The sequence below is a fragment of the Eleutherodactylus coqui genome, chromosome 1, assembly GCF_035609145.1.
Source record: "Eleutherodactylus coqui strain aEleCoq1 chromosome 1, aEleCoq1.hap1, whole genome shotgun sequence".
NCBI lineage: Eukaryota > Metazoa > Chordata > Amphibia > Anura > Eleutherodactylidae > Eleutherodactylus > Eleutherodactylus coqui.
In genome coordinates this window covers 387,368,992-387,385,924 of record NC_089837.1, presented here as the reverse complement: position 1 = coordinate 387,385,924, position 16,933 = coordinate 387,368,992, and the positions used below count along the sequence as shown (strand labels likewise).

At 45.8% G+C, this 16,933-nt stretch overlaps 1 protein-coding gene across 1 annotated transcript in view; it reads left to right on the top strand.

Moving 5' to 3' along the window:
- The first annotated feature begins 1,245 nt into the window (after window positions 1-1,245).
- LOC136612484 (cytokine receptor-like factor 2) overlaps window positions 1,246-16,933 on the top strand; it is a 41,392-nt gene continuing 25,704 nt past the window's right edge. Inside the window, exons 1-2 of the mRNA XM_066592880.1 lie at window positions 1,246-1,314; window positions 7,338-7,483. Coding sequence (XP_066448977.1) covers window positions 1,248-1,314; window positions 7,338-7,483 — 213 coding nt within the window. The 5' untranslated portion in view covers window positions 1,246-1,247. The remainder of the gene's footprint in view (window positions 1,315-7,337; window positions 7,484-16,933) is intronic.

The window sequence follows — 16,933 nt, the reverse complement described above, 5'->3', positions numbered from 1 at the left end:
AGTGGTCTAAAACACTACATGCTGCTCTGACTAGTCAGTGCTGGTCACATGGGCAACACTGGTCGATCAACGAAGTCTGCAGTGATTCAGACTAATGATACATACTAATGCAGAGTGTGCAGCAGGTAGTCAGAGATGTGGTGCGGCGAACTTTATTTGTTCAGGACTGAAGGGTCGCTTTCATTTTTTTAAAACTTAAAACTTTTTTTTATGACCTAAAATTTTCATTACACATATTTTTAAAATGACAATCGCCTGCTATAAGTATGTATGCAAGTAAATTGTTCCTGTGCCCATAAATAGGTAAAGGCACCTGTTAGGACTGATATGCCCAAGGACACTTTTACATTTCCCTGGTCCTAGGTTGTCTCCATAGTGACTCCAGCCCTGACAATGTCACTGGAGCAGGCAATCATGGCTACAAGTCTTGATCACAAAATTAACTGTCAAGATCTTAGATTTGTCTCATCCGCAGTTACAGTGGGAGTGCGGCTGTGTGATATAGCTGTCCTAGGGCACAGAGGCAGTGCCTGTGCAAGTGCTTCATCTAGTAGTATATCAAGGTGATTCAACCATCTGAGGCCCTCAACATATTATTATGTGGGGGTACAGGAGAGGATTTTTGTTGTTGTTGTTGGCCATTTAGTCGTTCACGACCCTCAGCCACCCTAAAGGCTCCCTCCCTCCATGTTTTTCGGTTTTGCACTGCTTCTTTCAGTTGTGTGATAACCATGCCAGCATCAGCTTTGACAGAATCAGCCATCGTGTCATTTGGCGGTTGGGTCTTCTTTTGCCACTGATCTGTCCAAGCATTATAGATTTTTTGTAGCAACTCTGCTTACATTACATGGCCAAAATCTGTGAGTCTGAGTCTGGTCATCTTGCTCTCCAGGGATATATCGGGTCTTATACGATTCAGGACTTCTCTGTTTCTTACTCTCACTGTAAAGGATTTTTATATTTCCCAATCACTAATACAATGATTAGTGTTTGGTAATAATCAACACCAAGTCCAGTGAATGCAGATTAAAGATGCTTCAATGCTTTTTTTTTAAATCTTGATCTCTTCACTGTTACAAATCTGAAACTTGTCATCTTTGTATAAAGCTGTTTTACAGTTCTTTCCTGTTGTCACTTCCTCAGACTCTTTCCTCATCATTAAAGGTTATTTTCCCAGTGATATTATGAGAGCTGTAGAATCTCCTCCGCCCCAGTTGAGACACTAACATTTTCATTTGCAGAGGATGATGTTGTTCGTTCTCTTGTGCCTTGCTCTGACTGAACTTGTACAGACTCAGCCAAAAAGATTTAAAAGTAGGTAAAGTATTATTGATTTTTGGGGGGAAATTTAGAATTTTTTAAATCTATGCTCTAGATATAATAGAAATTACTGAACATAATTAAAATTTAGTTGTAATTTTAAAAATGCTGTAATTGACCACTTGGGTTATTTGTATACCAGCTGTATTCTTTATGTTATTTAACTCTCTAGCTCATACACTGCTCTTGTAGGAAAGTGGTAGAATGTAATTGAAGGGGCACAGCAATCAGCCAAAGGATTTTGCTTCTTTTTTCTAGCAATCAGTAAAAGTCTCAGCAGCTGAACACCAATCAAAACTTCAGACATATCTCTAAAACAACTGGTGCACTTAAAATAGTTAGTTTTAAAGTCGCCTCCAAATACTCAAACATGTATTTTTCTCTAGAGCTAGTGATGGTACAGCTGTGACAACAATATATCTTGTTACAAGCAAGGGTACAGAGAGCTGAGGAAATGGGAAGTTTTCCAATAAGGTTTTAGCAACACAGGGGTTGTGGACAATGATGTTTTGCTTGAATAAAAAAATATTTTTAAAAAGTCACAACCAACTTCCAGTGTGAGGATCCTGCCAAGCAACTCCCTATCTCCATTTTCTGGACCACAATCTGTACTGAAAGACAGATGGGAGCTGTATAATATTTGCGCAAAAGGGGCGTCTCATCAAGACAACCTCCTCTTAAACAGTAGCACTCCCAATGTTCAAATGACCATTAGGGTCTTATACCCCTGAAAATCAATTGCTAGCACCAGGGGCAGTCATATCTGACCATTAATTTTCCTGCAGTGGTCAACCATGTAATGCATGAACCACATCTGCATCTTACAGAATGCTTTCCATTCTCTCTGACTTAATCATGTCCCCCACATGATGTCCATATCGCTATTAGAGCTTTATCACAGGTGTTTTCCTTGTGAGACATCATAGTGAAACCTCAGATCTCGGGACTTTGATAGCGATTACTTTATTATTTCCTTTGAAATTTTTTCACCAATTCATACAATGTAAAATTGGGTTTGAGGGCAGTTGGTCCAAGATTTTTTGTTCTTTTTATAATTTTGTCCAAGAAAAAAAAATCGTCCAGGTGGACATTTAGTTCAAGATTTTCTTGTCCTTTGATAAGTTTGTCCAAGGAAAAACCCGTCTGAGCAGACAATTAGTCCAATCTCAATTTGTCCTACATATCACTAGGTCAAACTTAGATTTGATCTACTTAGTATTGGAAATGCAAAAGTGATTCTGAGCCATCAGCGGTGGGGACATTGGGGAGGGATCTACTTATGTGTTTCAACTCCCCTCACTGTTCCGATTGGAGAGGGAAGATGAAACTTTTTTTACACTTTCCACAAGATCGCTATTATCAGTGATAATAGCGATCTTGTGCCTGGGGATTGCAAACCGCAGCCCCAGGTGTCTTCTCCCTGCTACTGTGCAGCAAAAAGCAGTTGGACGAAATCTGCATTGGATGACAAAATTTGGATGCAATGTCTTGCTGGACGAGGAAAGCAATTGGACGAAATGTGGATCAGGCGAAAGGAATTGGACGAAATGTCCTGAAACCTAAAACTGTAATTGTATGCTCATTTATGCAACAGATATTTTCATATGGTGATATTAAAATGATTCTATATATTTACCTAAGTAAAGTTTGACTAACAGAGCAAAGAGAGTTTTATTTAATCAATTGCTTGAAAACTAATTTGATCCAGAGTGTAGGTTTATTTACTTATTTCCTCGTACTTCTGTTATACTCTCACAGTTTGGAAGGATAAGTTAAGCTGTTTTCATATCTGTGCTGGAATCTCCATTTGGAGGTGCTGTCGTAGATCCGGCACAAAATACCGAAAGAAAAATTCCTGCATGCAGGACTTCTTCATCCAGTAAAATGCCAGACAGCTGAGTGGAAACTGAAAAGATCCTGTTATAGTCAATAGTGTGCGTTGGGTGCTGTTCGGTTTCATCATAAGACAGCTTCGTTCGCCCAGGGGATTCCCCTTTTCTGTTCCCATAACATAGCAGGAAAGCGGAACCCCAGATGCAGGAATGAAAGCAATCTTATGTGCATAGACAGCAATGTATTTTCCTCTCCTTACATGTTGTCTATAAGAAGCAAAATAAACCTACAAATCTTTTCTGGGTGCTGCAGTTCTGTTCTTTTGGGATTAGACTGGTGATGCAATATTTATAAGATTTCATTGGTTTGTTAGATAGGAGTATAAAGCTTAGGATTACTTTAATTGTACAGCATATACAGTAGCTTTTGACGGTAGTTACAACAGATTAACCCTTCCCGCAGCCGGTGAACGCACTACCTGTCTGGGTCATCTTTTTTTTGTACTGCGGATGTGTGAACCATGAAGTGTGGTGAAGGAATTTATCAGCTCTGGTGAAACTACGCAGTACTGGCATAGTTGAAGCCTTTTATATAGAGACTAGCAGATGCAGAGGAACGTTTCTGTCTCAGACTCGATTTGTCTATCACTTTGGATCTACTACTGCAGGGACAAATATGAAGCTGTACAAAATAGTGAGTTGATATCGGTCTGAGACATTAGTGACCTGGGGCAATAGTTCTTATTTAAAAAGTGGTATAAAGTGCAAGGAATTCTGTAATTTTTTTCTTGCCATGGTGAACTGGCCAGGTCCAGGTCTTGTTTGTCCCTAGGATATGCAATCAATTTTCTTTATTGCTCCCTGAAGTTGAGTGGTAATTTCATGTTTTTGTGTGTAAGAATAACACTTAGAAGAATAGAAGAGTACAATGGATTGTGAAGCTGGTACTTTCCTTCCTACTCACATACAACATAGGCTGAGCCAGAGGGCGAGGAAAGTAACCATCTGCTGCTATTATATGGTTAATATTCTCCCACTTAAGGTCCATTTACACTGAGGGATAATCGCTCAAAAATCGCTAAAAAGCGATCGTTTGAGCAACAATCGTTGCATCTAAACCCGCTGCCATCGTGCACTTTTCGTGCGCTGCTAGCTGATTCAGGCCAACCTTAAAATCGTCCTGTGGTCTTATCAGGAGTTCTCCAAGGGTAGTGCTGATAGCATTGTTACCCGTTCGGAGAACAAAAGAGTTGAGTGGAGATAATAGCCCTCTGGCTATTAACTGCATTCAGCTAAATTCTGCACTTGCATGCTAATAAGCTATTAAGTAGCTGAGTAACTTTGAGCATTCAGCGCTCTGTGAAAATGGGCCTTTATTTAGTTTTACAGATGGTACAAATTTTACCTTGATTGTGATAGCAATTAGATAGAAAGTTATCTTATCTTAACCCATTAAAAAGCTATTGTTCTCTTATTTTAACACAGCAAAACCCATTGTAAAGTAATCCAAAGTGTAAATAAACCACCCTGATAGCATGGCACACTGATGTCACAATGCTAAACAAAAAAATAAAAAGTTTGGTACCGTGTTAAGGTCCTTTTTGACCCAACGATTCTCGCTCAAAAATCGCTCAAAGTCATCTATTGAGCGAGAATCGTTGGGTCTAAATGCATAGACCTCGTGCAGTTTTCGTTAGCAAGTCATTCATCGTTCTCTTTCAGCAAGCTGAGGGCTCAGTCACACGTGCACATCGGCGCCCGTGTTACTGCATGTAGCAGACGGCCGTACCTGAAGACGGACGTCTCTCTGCAGCGCCGAAGGAAAGAACATGTGACCGGCTTCATTGCCGGTCATGTGTTCTTTCATCAGCGCTGCAGAGAGAAGCCGTTTTCAGGTACGGCTGTCTTCTAACTGTCAGTCACACCGGCGCATCGGCGCCGATGTACGGGTGCCGATGCGCCCGTGTGACTGAGCCCTGAAAGAAAACGATGAGACTTATCAGTGCCGCAGGCTGAGTTCTCAGCGGGATACCGCTGATACTGTTGTTTCAGCTGGTATCCCACTCGGAGAACACAGCCGGAGTATGAAAGAGACAGCGGTCCAGCTGTGTTCTGCATACCTCGCTCGAAGCGTTCAGCTGTATACCAGCTGTGCACTCCGTGAACACAGCAGGAGTATGCAAAAGACAGTTCTCCAGATGTCTTCTGTATACCCCGCTCAGAGCGCTCAGCTGATTCCAGCTGAGCGTTCCGAGAAGAAAGCAGCTGTACAGTGATACCTTTGCTTGCAACCCTGAGTAGGTTCAAAAGCTCACTATAACATCATGTCTTTTTGTTAGCCATTAAAAGGGGTCATATCTACAAGATTACTTGGTTTCTCTTCCTGAGAACAATCATATAATGCTAAAGAAAAACACATCTGTATCTATAGAAGAAAAGTATCTATAAAAAGCACAAAAAGGTTATCTTTTTACATGTGCCTCCTAGTGTATTTTCAGTAGGAGAGAGGAGACTGTAGCAATATTTTAAATGGATTGAACATGGTTAGAGAAACAAGGCTGCTTTTCCCCCCAAACATTGCCGCCACACCTGTTGCCAGGTTGTGTCCGGTGTAACAGCTCAGCCCCATTTACTTAAACAAAGCTGAACCACCCTACAGTCTGTGAAGTATTCATATATAAAGTGGAAAAGAATATAAATATACTAGCACTCATGGATAAGGTTAGACAGATCAAGGGTGAAGTGCAATAGTTCACCTACTTCACGGGGGTGGTGGTTAGAAATTACTACTTTCCCCCTTTTCCATGTTTGCTTATCACTCAAAGTTACCAGACCTCCAGTGACTTTGTAAATACACCCTGCTTTCCACGGAGAGCCTAGATATTTACACTATGTGCGACATGGTTTAGAGGGCAATAACCACATTTGCCTCCTTTGTCATTATTTCTTATATCTCACAGTATGATTATTCTGAAATACAAAAATTAATGTGAAATATCAGATCATCTGAATTTGTACAATCTGTGTGAATTTGTGATTCTGTATAGTGGCTCACCTGTACTCACTCCATACACAGCTATATTAAACTACTAACGATGACCTGTCCGTCTGTGCGTGAGTGGGTTTGTGAGAGACTTATATGCCCTGCCCCTGATAACATGACAATGATGTCATCAAAGGCCCTTCATCCCCAGTGAGGGAGTTACATCCGCTGCCCCTGATCACATGACAGTCACATCATCACAGGTCCTGGATGCACACGGCTGCTGTCCAGCTTGATCTTTGTTAGTATTCCATAGCAGCTGAGGGCACAGGGGTTTTTAGTCTGCCTGTAATCTGCACAAGGATGCAAGACCGTTGATGATGTCATCATTATGTGATCAGGTGCGGAGCATGTAAGCTATTCACTTGGGATGAGCATCACCATCATGTGATCATGGGCGGAGCATGACAGTGACATCATCACAGATCTTTCTGATCCCTGTTGAATGGGATGAACAATGTATGTAGTAGTGCTGTCTTTGTGATGTGCATGTTGCACAGCTGTGTGGTGCACACTGGTATACGGTATAATTTCCTAATAATTACTAGTATTGCCTTTATAAGACACTGGATTCTCCCACAGAAGCATAACATATCATATGACATATGATGGAGCATGCCATAATTAGGCCAAGCCTAACAGTGAGTTTCAATAACATATGTCATATGTGGAAGTCGGATTCCTTAGCTAAATTTGTACATTTTATTCTATAATCAGAAGCTGACATGTTAAAGGGAATTTCTCATTAAGACAACACTTCTATCAACACATATGAATAGCTCAACCCCACTCCCCCATTAGCCTGAGAGTTGAGCGTATTGTCACCAGCAAATCAGCCATAGTAACATCACTCACATGGCTTCTGCATTCAAATAACCTTTGGTGACATGTCATAATGTTGGAATAAGTTCGTATACTATAATTTATTTCAACATTTTTAGTCACTCAAACGTCATTTTATTGGGGTGAAAAACCCCTTTGACGTTTGCTTTATGTGATTTAAATACATGCTTGTATACCTGAAAATTGTTATTTTGCTTGAACTATTTTATTTTTTTCATAATTTTATTTATTTTTTTTTGTCTATATTTATATAATTCATACTTACAATACTTTGATATAGTGTTCCCATATTTTTTAAGGAGGTCCAGAAAACGCAACTTTGACATGGCAGAATGATACATTGATAATAATTCAAACTTTAGATATTCAGCATGAAATGAATTGGCAAAAAGACTGCTTTCTACTAGTTTTGCAATGGAAAAGCCAAGAAGAAATGGAATGGCAGGTCAGTAGTAATTTTCATATTCTTTATTGCAAAAAAAATGCTAAAAAGAAAGTATTGCACACACTTCTACAGTTATAAACTTGTTTTCTACGTTCAGCTTTGCAGTAGAGGCTACTTACTTGATAAAACAGCCTAGGCAATTGGACTGCTCACTATCCCAGTGGTAGAATAGATTTTTTTATGCATTGCCATTATTAAGAAGAAAAAATCACATTAATAAAAAGTTAACTTCTTTGTACCCCAAGATGGTGTCTAACAAATCTACAACTCTACAAAAGAAGGGCTTCATATAGCTACATAGATAAAATAAAAAATAATGACTGATGGAATGCAGTGAGGAAAAAACAAAATAATTTACGTAGTCTTTAAAGGAGCAACCTGATTAAATAACGTTATCGACTATCCACAGTATAGGGGATAACTATTTGATTGAGGGAGGTCCAACCACTGGGACCCTCATAGATCACAAAAATGGGGATCCAGAAGGTCCCTGAATGACTGGAGTGGCAGTCAAGCAAATGTACTGCCACATCATTCATTTCAATTGGCCTGGCAAAGAGAGCAAGTGCTTGAATTTAGCTATCTCCAGGAGTCTCACTGAAATAAATGGAGCAGTGGTGCACATTTGTGGACACTGCCCAATTTATTGTCGATCATTGGAACCCACGTTCTTGTGATTATTCTGAGTCCCAGCAGTCAGACCCCACTGATTAGATGGTTATTCCCTAACTTATGGATAGCGGATACCTTTATTTTGTGGGACAACTCCTTTAAAGTCAAAATTGGTTCCACCCTTAGGCTAATTTCATATGGGAGAGCGTGATATTGGGCCGTGAAACTCGGCCCGATATCTCACTCAGGAATGTACGATTTCCCCATGGATGCAAAGTGTTTTTGTATCAAAAACGCCTTGCATTACTTCAGGGAAGTAGCGATCGGCAACTGTTTCCCATCTTACTTGCGTGCATCTTGCAGACTGTGCAATGTTTTTCCTGGCCTCATTGGAAACAATGGGCAAGGCGTTCCGAGGGAACACCCAAAGATGGGACATGCCACAATTTTTTTCCCATCACCATGATGTGATTTGGGTAAAAATCACTCATAAATATGATCCCATTCAAAAGAATGGGGTATACGAGTGCGTCTCGCAACACACAAGTACCGCGTGATTTTCTTGGCCATGTGAAAGTGGCCTTAAGGGGTTAACACACATTCCTATTTATTTGTTAAATATTTCCTGTAGTAAATTTGCTTGTATTACTCCGCTGCACAGCCTGCGCTCCCTATTGAACTGAATATTGTATAATACTTCCTTAATAGAGATGAGCGAGCACCAAAATGCTCGGGTGCTCTTTACTCGGGACGAACTTTTCGCGATGCTCGAGGGTTCGTTTCGAATAACGAACCCCATTGAAGTCAATGGGCGACCCGAGCATTTTTGTATTTCGCCGATGCTCGCTAAGGTTTTCATGTGTGAAAATCTGGGCAATTCAAGAAAGTGATGGGAACGACACAGCAACGGATAGGGCAGGCGAGGGGCTACATGTTGGGCTGCATCTCAAGTTCACAGGTCCCACTATTAAGCCACAATACCGGCAAGAGTGGGGCCCCCCCCCTCCCAACAACTTTTACTTCTGAAAAGCCCTCATTAGCATGGCATACCTTAGCTAAGCACCACACTACCTCCAACAAAGCACAATCACTGCCTGCATGACACTCCGCTGCCACTTCTCCTGGGTTACATGCTGCCCAACTCCCCCCCCCGCACGACAGTGTCCACAGCGTACACCAAATTGTCCCTGCCCAGCCTTCAGCTGCCCTCATGCCACGCCACCCTCATGTCTATTTATAAGTGCGTCTGCCACAGGAAAAGCAGGCACACACTGCAGAGGGTTGGCATGGCTAGGCAGCGACCCCCCCCATAAAAGGGGCGGGCCGATAGTCCACAATGCTGTACAGAAGCAATCAGAAATCCAATCCTGTGCCACCTCCATCTGGAGCTGCACACGTGCGCATAGCAATGGGGAACCTATGTGCCACACACTATTCATTCTGTCAAGGTGTCTGCACGCCCCAGTCAGACCGCGTTTTTTTATAAATAGTCACAGGCAAGTACAACTCCGCAATGGGAATTCCGTGTGCACCCACAGCATGGGTGGCTCCCTGGAACCCACCGGCGGTACATAAAAATATCCCATTGCATTGCCCAACACAGCTGAGGTAGTAATGTCGTGCTTAATGCAGGTGGGCTTCGGCCCACACTGCATGCCCCAGTCAGACTGGGGTTCTTTAGAAGTGGACACAGATGCATTTACAACTCCCTGTGGACCGACAGCATGGGTGGGTGCCAGGAAGCCACCGGCGGTACATAAAAATATCCCATTGCAGTGCCCATCACAGTTGAGGTAGTAATGTCATGTTTAATGCAGGTGGGCTTCGGCCCACACTGCATGCCCCAGTCAGACTGGGGTTCTTTAGAAGTGGACTGGACACAGATGCATTTACAACTCCCTGTGGACCCACAGCATGGGTGGGTGCCAGGAAGCCACCGGCGGTACATAAATATATCCCATTGCATTGCCCAACACAGCTGAGGTAGTAATGTCGTGCTTAATGCAGGTGGGCTTCGGCCCACACTGCATGCCCCAGTCAGACTGGGGTTCTTTAGAAGTGGACAGATGTAGGTTAAACTCCGTGTACACCTACAGCATGGGTGGCTCCCTGGAACCCACCGGTGGTACATAAATATATCCCATTGCAGTGCCCTACTCAGCAGAGCTAACGTCAGATACAATACAGGTGGGCTTTGGCCCACACTGCATGCCCCAGTCAGACTGGTAATATGTACCTTAACAGTAACCTCGTTGGTGGTAATGTGGTGGTGACTGCGGACCTAGTAGCGCGGTTTTATGTAGTTGGTTTTCGGAATGTGGCCATGATTAAGTGGGCCGTGGCGGGGGTATGGTGGTGGTGCTCTCTTGTAGTGTCGTTAAAGGTGAAATTCTTGGACTGCCACCAGACGGACCAATGCAAAGGTATTTGCCAAGAATGTTTTCATTGTTGGAGGAGGAGGGGGATGTTTTGGAGGCACTATGTGTCCTCTCCACGTGCCCGTGGTTATATGCACCTTAACAGTAACAGCGTTGGTGGGAAATGGCCTCGCCGCCATCATGTCTTTGTAAAGCCTCTGTTTCCACACCCCAGTGACATACCATTAGCTGCGGTATAGGTAGAGCCCCGAATTATTAACATTTCAGCGGTAGTATTAGGGACAGGCCCCACTAACATATCACTAGCAGCAGTATAGGGGGAGCGCAGTCTTAGTTCCATTTCAGTAATAGTAGCACTCAAGACAGGCCCCAGTAACAATTCCGAAGCAGCAGTATAGGAGGAGCGCAGTCTTAGTTCCATTTCAGTAATAGTAGCACTCAAGACAAGCCCCAGTAACAATTCCCATTGCAGCAGTTTAGGGAGACAACAGTCTCTTTCACATTTCAGTAGCTGCAGTATAGACAATGCCCCAGTTACATTTATGTAGCAAAAGTGTAGGCCAACCCCACACACCTTTCTGTACCATGAGTGCAGGCGAAGAACATAGAAATTACAATGATTACACTGTAGGTGAGGGCCCAAAAAAATTGGTGTAGCAACAGTACTAATGTACCTCATAAAAAATTGGCCATGCCCAACCAAGATGGCAGGTGAAACCCATTAATCGCTTTGGTTAATGTGGCTTAAGTGGTAACTAGGCCTGGAGGCAGCCCAGTTTAACGAAAAATTGGTTCAAGTTAAAGTTTCATAGCTTGTAAGAGCATTGAAACGTATAAAAATTGTTTGGAAAAATTATATGAGTGAGCCTTGTGGCCCAAAGAAAAATTGCCCGTTCAGCGTGATTACGTGAGGTTTCAGGAGGAGGAGCAGGAGGAGGAGGAGGAATATTATACACAGATTGATGAAGCAGAAATGTCACCGTTTTGGATGGTGATACAGAACGATGCTTCCATCCGCGGGTGCAGCCTACGTATTGCTTAAGTATCGCTGCTGTCCGCTGGTGGAGAAGAGAAGTCTGGGGAAATCCAGGCTTTGTTCATCTTGATGAGGGTAAGCCTGTCGGCACTGTCGGTTGACAGGCGGGTACGCTTATCTGTGATGATTCCCCCAGCCGCACTAAACACCCTCTCTGACAAGACGCTAGCCGCAGGACAAGCAAGCACCTCCAGGGCATACAGCGCGAGTTCAGGCCACGTGTCCAGCTTCGACACCCAGTAGTTGTAGGGGGCAGAGGCGTCACGGAGGACGGTCGTGCGATCGGCTACGTACTCCCTCACCATCCTTTTACAGTGCTCCCGCCGACTCAGCCTTGACTGGGGAGCGGTGACACAGTCTTGGTGGGGTGCCATAAAGCTGTCCAGGGCCTTAAAGAGTGTTGCACTGCCTGTGCTGTACATGCTGCTCGATCTCCGCACCTCCCCTGCTACCTGGCCCTCGGAACTGCGCCTTCTGCCACTAGCGCTGTCGGAGGGGAATTTTACCATCAGCTTGTCCGCCAGGGTCCTGTGGTATAGCAACACTCTCGAACCCCTTTCCTCTTCGGGAATGAGAGTGGAAAGGTTCTCCTTATACCGTGGGTCGAGCAGTGTGTACACCCAGTAATCCGTAGTGGCCAGAATGCGTGCAACACAAGGGTCACGAGAAAGACATCCTAACATGAAGTCAGCCATGTGTGCCAGGGTACCTGTACGCAACACATGGCTGTCTTCACTAGGAAGATCACTTTCAGGATCCTCCTCCTCCTCCGGCTCCTCCTCCTCAGGCCATACACGCTGAAAGGATGACAGGCAAGCAGCATGGGTACCGTCAGCAGTGGGCCAAGCTGTCTCTTTCCCCTCCTCCTCATCCTCCTCATGCTCCTCCTCCTTCTCCTCAACGCGCTGAGATATAGACAGGAGGGTGCTCTGACTATCCAGCGACATACTGTCTTCCCCCGCCTCCGTTTCCGAGAGCAAAGCATTTGCCTTTATGCTTTGCAGGGAACTTCTCAAGAGGCATAGCAGAGGAATGGTGACGCTAATGATTGCAGCATCGCCGCTCACCACCTGGGTAGACTCCTCAAACTTTCCAAGGACCTGGCAGATGTCTGCCAACCAGGCCCACTCTTCTGAAAATAATTGAGGAGGCTGACTCTCACTGCGCCGCCCATGTTGGAGTTGGTATTCCACTATAGCTCTACGCTGCTCATAGAGCCTGGCCAACATGTGGAGCGTAGAGTTCCACCGTGTGGGCACGTCGCACAGCAGTCAGTGCACTGGCAGATTAAACCGATGTTGCAGTGTCCGCAGGGTGGCAGCGTCCGTGTGGGACTTGCGGAAATGTGCGCAGAGCCGGCGCACCTTTACGAGCAGGTCTGACAAGCGTGGGTAGCTTTTCAGAAAGCGCTGAACCACCAAATTAAAGACGTAGGCCAGGCATGGCACGTGCGTGAGGCTGCCGAGCTGCAGAGCCGCCACCAGGTTACGGCCGTTGTCACACACGACCATGCCCGGTTGGAGGCTCAGCGGCGCAAGCCAACGGTCGGTCTGCTCTGTTAGACCCCGCAGCAGTTCGTGGGCCGTGTGCCTCTTCTCTCCTAAGCTGAGTAGTTTCAGCACGGCCTGCTGACGCTTGCCCACCGCTGTGCTACCACACCGCGCGACACCGACTGCTGGCGACGTCCTGCTGCTGCTGACACATCTAGATTGCGAGACAGAGGTTGAGGAGGAGGAGGAGGAGGGTGCTTTAGTGGAGGAAGCATACACCGCCGAACATACCACCACCGAGCTGGGGCCCGCAATTCTGGGGGTGGGTAGGACGTGAGCGGTCCCAGGTTCTGACTCTGTCCCAGCCTCCACTAAATTCACCCAATGTGCCGTCAGGGAGATGTAGTGGCCCTGCCCGCCTGTGCTTGTCCACGTGTCCGTTGTTAAGTGGACCTTGCCACTAACCACATTGGTGAGGGCGCGTACAATGTTGCGGGAGACGTGGTCGTGCAGGGCTGGGATGGCACATCGGGAAAAGTAGTGGCGACTGGGAACTGAGTAGCGCGGGGCCGCCGCCGCCATCATACTTTTGAAGGACTCCGTTTCCACAACCCTATACGGCAGCATCTCAAGGCTGATAAATTTCGCTATGTGCACGGTTAACGCTTGAGCGTGCTGGTGCGTGGCGGCGTACTTGCGCTTCTGCTCAAAGACTTGCGCTAGCGACGGCTGGACGGTGCGGTGCGAGACATTGCTGGATGGGGCCGAGGACACCGGAGGTGAGGGTGTGGGTGCAGGCTAGGAGATGGTAGTGCCTGTGTCCTCAGAGGGGGGTTGGATCTCAGTGGCAGGTTGGGGCACAGGGGGAGAGGCAGCGGTGCAAACCGGAGGCGGTGAACGGCCTTCGTCCCACCTTGTGGGGTGCTTGGCCATCATATGTCTGTGCATGCTGGTGGTGGTGAGGCTGTTGGTGGTGGCTCCCCGGCTGATATTGGCGCGACAAAGGTTGCACACCACTGTTCGTTGGTCGTTAGGCGTCTCTGTGAAAAACTGCCAGACCTTAGAGCACCTTGGCCTCTGCAGTGTGGCATGGCGCGAGGGTGCGCTTTGGGAAACAGTTCGTGGATTATTCGGTCTGGCCCTGCCTCTACCCCTGGACACCGCACTGCCTCTTGCAACCTGCCCTGCTGCTGCCCTTGCCTCCCCCTCTGAAGACCTGTCCTGAGTAGGCGTTGCACACCAGGTGGGGTCAGTCACCTCATCGTCCTGCTGCTCTTCCTCCGAATCCTCTGTGCGCTCCTCCCTCGCACTTACTGCCCTTACTACTACCTCACTGCAAGACAACTGTGTCTCATCGTCATCGTCCTCCTCACCCACTGAAAGGTCTTGAGACAGTTGCCGGAAGTCCCCAGCCTCATCCCCCGGACCCCGGGAACTTTCCAATGGTTGGGCATCAGTGACGATAAACTCCTCTGGTGGGAGAGGAACCACTGCTGCCCAATCTGAGCAGGGGCCCGAGAACAGTTCCTGGGAGTCTTCCCGCTCCTGAGCATGTGTCATTGTAGTGGAGTGAGGAGGCTGGGAGGAAGGAGGAGCAGCAGCCAGAGGATTCGGATTTGCAGCACTGGACGGCGCAGAACTGTGGGTGGATGATAGCTTGCTCGAAGCACTTTCTGCCATCCACGACAGGACCTGCTCACACTGCTCATTTTCTAATAAAGGTCTCCCGCATGGACCCATTAATTGGGCGATGAATGTGGGGACGCCAGAAACGTGCCTCTCTCCTAATCGCGCAGCAGTCGGCTGCGATACACCTTGATCAGGAGCTCGGCCTGTGCCCACACCCTCACTTGGGCCTACGCGTCCTCGGCCACGTCCACGTCCTCTAGGCCTACCCCTACCCCTCAGCATGCTGTATTACCAGTGATTTCCCAGGCAGGAAATAAATTGGCGCAAGCCTGCAGGCCAAATAGAATGTTTCCCTTTTTTTTTAAAGGGAAGGCCCACTGACTATATTCAATCAGATAAGATTAGAACTGTGTTCCGCAGAACTGCAGTGTTATATGAAGTGCAGCAGAGCGGTGATTTTTCCCAGGCAGGAAATAAATTGGCGCAAGCCTGCAGGCCAAATAGAATGTTTCCCTTTTTTTTTTAAAGGGAAGGCCCACTGACTATATTCAATCAGATAAGATTAGAAATGTGTTCCACAGAACTGCAGTGTTATATGAAGTGCAGCAGAGTGGTGATTTTTCCCAGGCAGGAAATAAATTGGCGCAAGCCTGCTGTTAAACGTAGCTGGCTGCGTATGATTTCTTTACGTTCTCCACCCACCACACACGTACCCAGAACGCTGAGGACTGTCAGAGGCAGGCCAAATAGAATGTTTCCCTTTTTTTTTAAAGGGAAGGCCCACTGACTATATTCAATCAGATAAGAACTGTGTTCCACAGAACTGCAGTGTTATATGAAGTGCAGCAGAGCGGTGATTTTTCCCAGGCAGGAAATAAATTGGCACAAGCCTGCAGGCCAAATAGAATGTTTCCCTTTTTTTTTTAAAGGGAAGGCCCACTGACTATATTCAATCAGATAAGATTAGAACTGTGTTCCACAGAACTGCAGTGTTATATGAAGTGCAGCAGAGCGGTGATTTTTCCCAGGCAGGAAATAAATTGGCGCAAGCCTGCAGGCCAAATAGAATGTTTCCCTTTTTTTTTAAAGGGAAGGCCCACTGACTATATTCAATCAGATAAGAACTATGTTCCACAGAACTGCAGTGTTATATGAAGTGCAGCAGAGCGGTGATTTTTCCCAGGCAGGAAATAAATTGGCGCAAGCCTGCAGGCCAAATAGAATGTTTCCCTTTTTTTTTTAAAGGGAAGGCCCACTGACTATATTCAATCAGATAAGAACTGTGTTCCGCAGAACTGCAGTGTTATATGAAGTCCAGCAGAGCGGTGATTTTTCCCAGGCAGGAAATAAATTGGCGCAAGCCTGCTGTTAAGCGTAGCTGGCTGCGTATGATTTCTTTACGTTCTCCACCCACCACACACGTACCCAGAACGCTGAGGACTGTCAGAGGCAGGCCAAATAGAATGTTTCCCTTTTTTTTTTTAAAGGGAAGGCCCACTGACTATATTCAATCAGATAAGAACTGTGTTCCACAGAACTGCAGTGTTATATGAAGTGCAGCAGAGCGGTGATTTTTCCCAGGCAGGAAATAAATTGGCGCAAGCCTGCAGGCCAAATAGAATGTTTCCCTTTTTTTTTTAAAGGGAAGGCCCACTGACTATATTCAATCAGATAAGAACTGTGTTCCACAGAACTGCAGTGTTATATGAAGTGCAGCAGAGCGGTGATTTTTCCCAGGCAGGAAATAAATTGGCGCAAGCATGCTGTTAAACGTAGCTGGCTGCGTATGATTTCTTTACGTTCTCCACCCACCACACACGTACCCAGAACGCTGAGGACTGTCAGAGGCAGGCCAAATAGAATGTTTCCCTTTTTTTAAAGAAAAGGCCCACTGACTATATTCAATCAATAATATATGGCTTCTGGCCCTGCCTACACAATTCTGTCCCTGTAGTATTACTGCAGGGCGCAATGCTCTGCACAGCCGATTTTGAAAAAAAAAATATATGCAACACTGCTAACAGCAGCCTGCACAGTACTGCACACGGTTAAATGTGGCCCTAAGAAGGACCGTTGGGGTTCTTGAAGCCTACACTCACTCCTAACACTCTCCCTGCCTAACCACCACTTCTGTCCCTGTAGTATTACTGCAGGGCGCAATGCTCTGCACAGCCGATTTTGAAAAAAAATAAATTGTGCAACACTGCTAACAGCAGGCTCCACAGTACTGCACACGGATAGATGTGGCCCTAAGAAGGACCGTTGGGGTTCTTGAAGCCTACACTCACTCCTAACACTCTCCCTA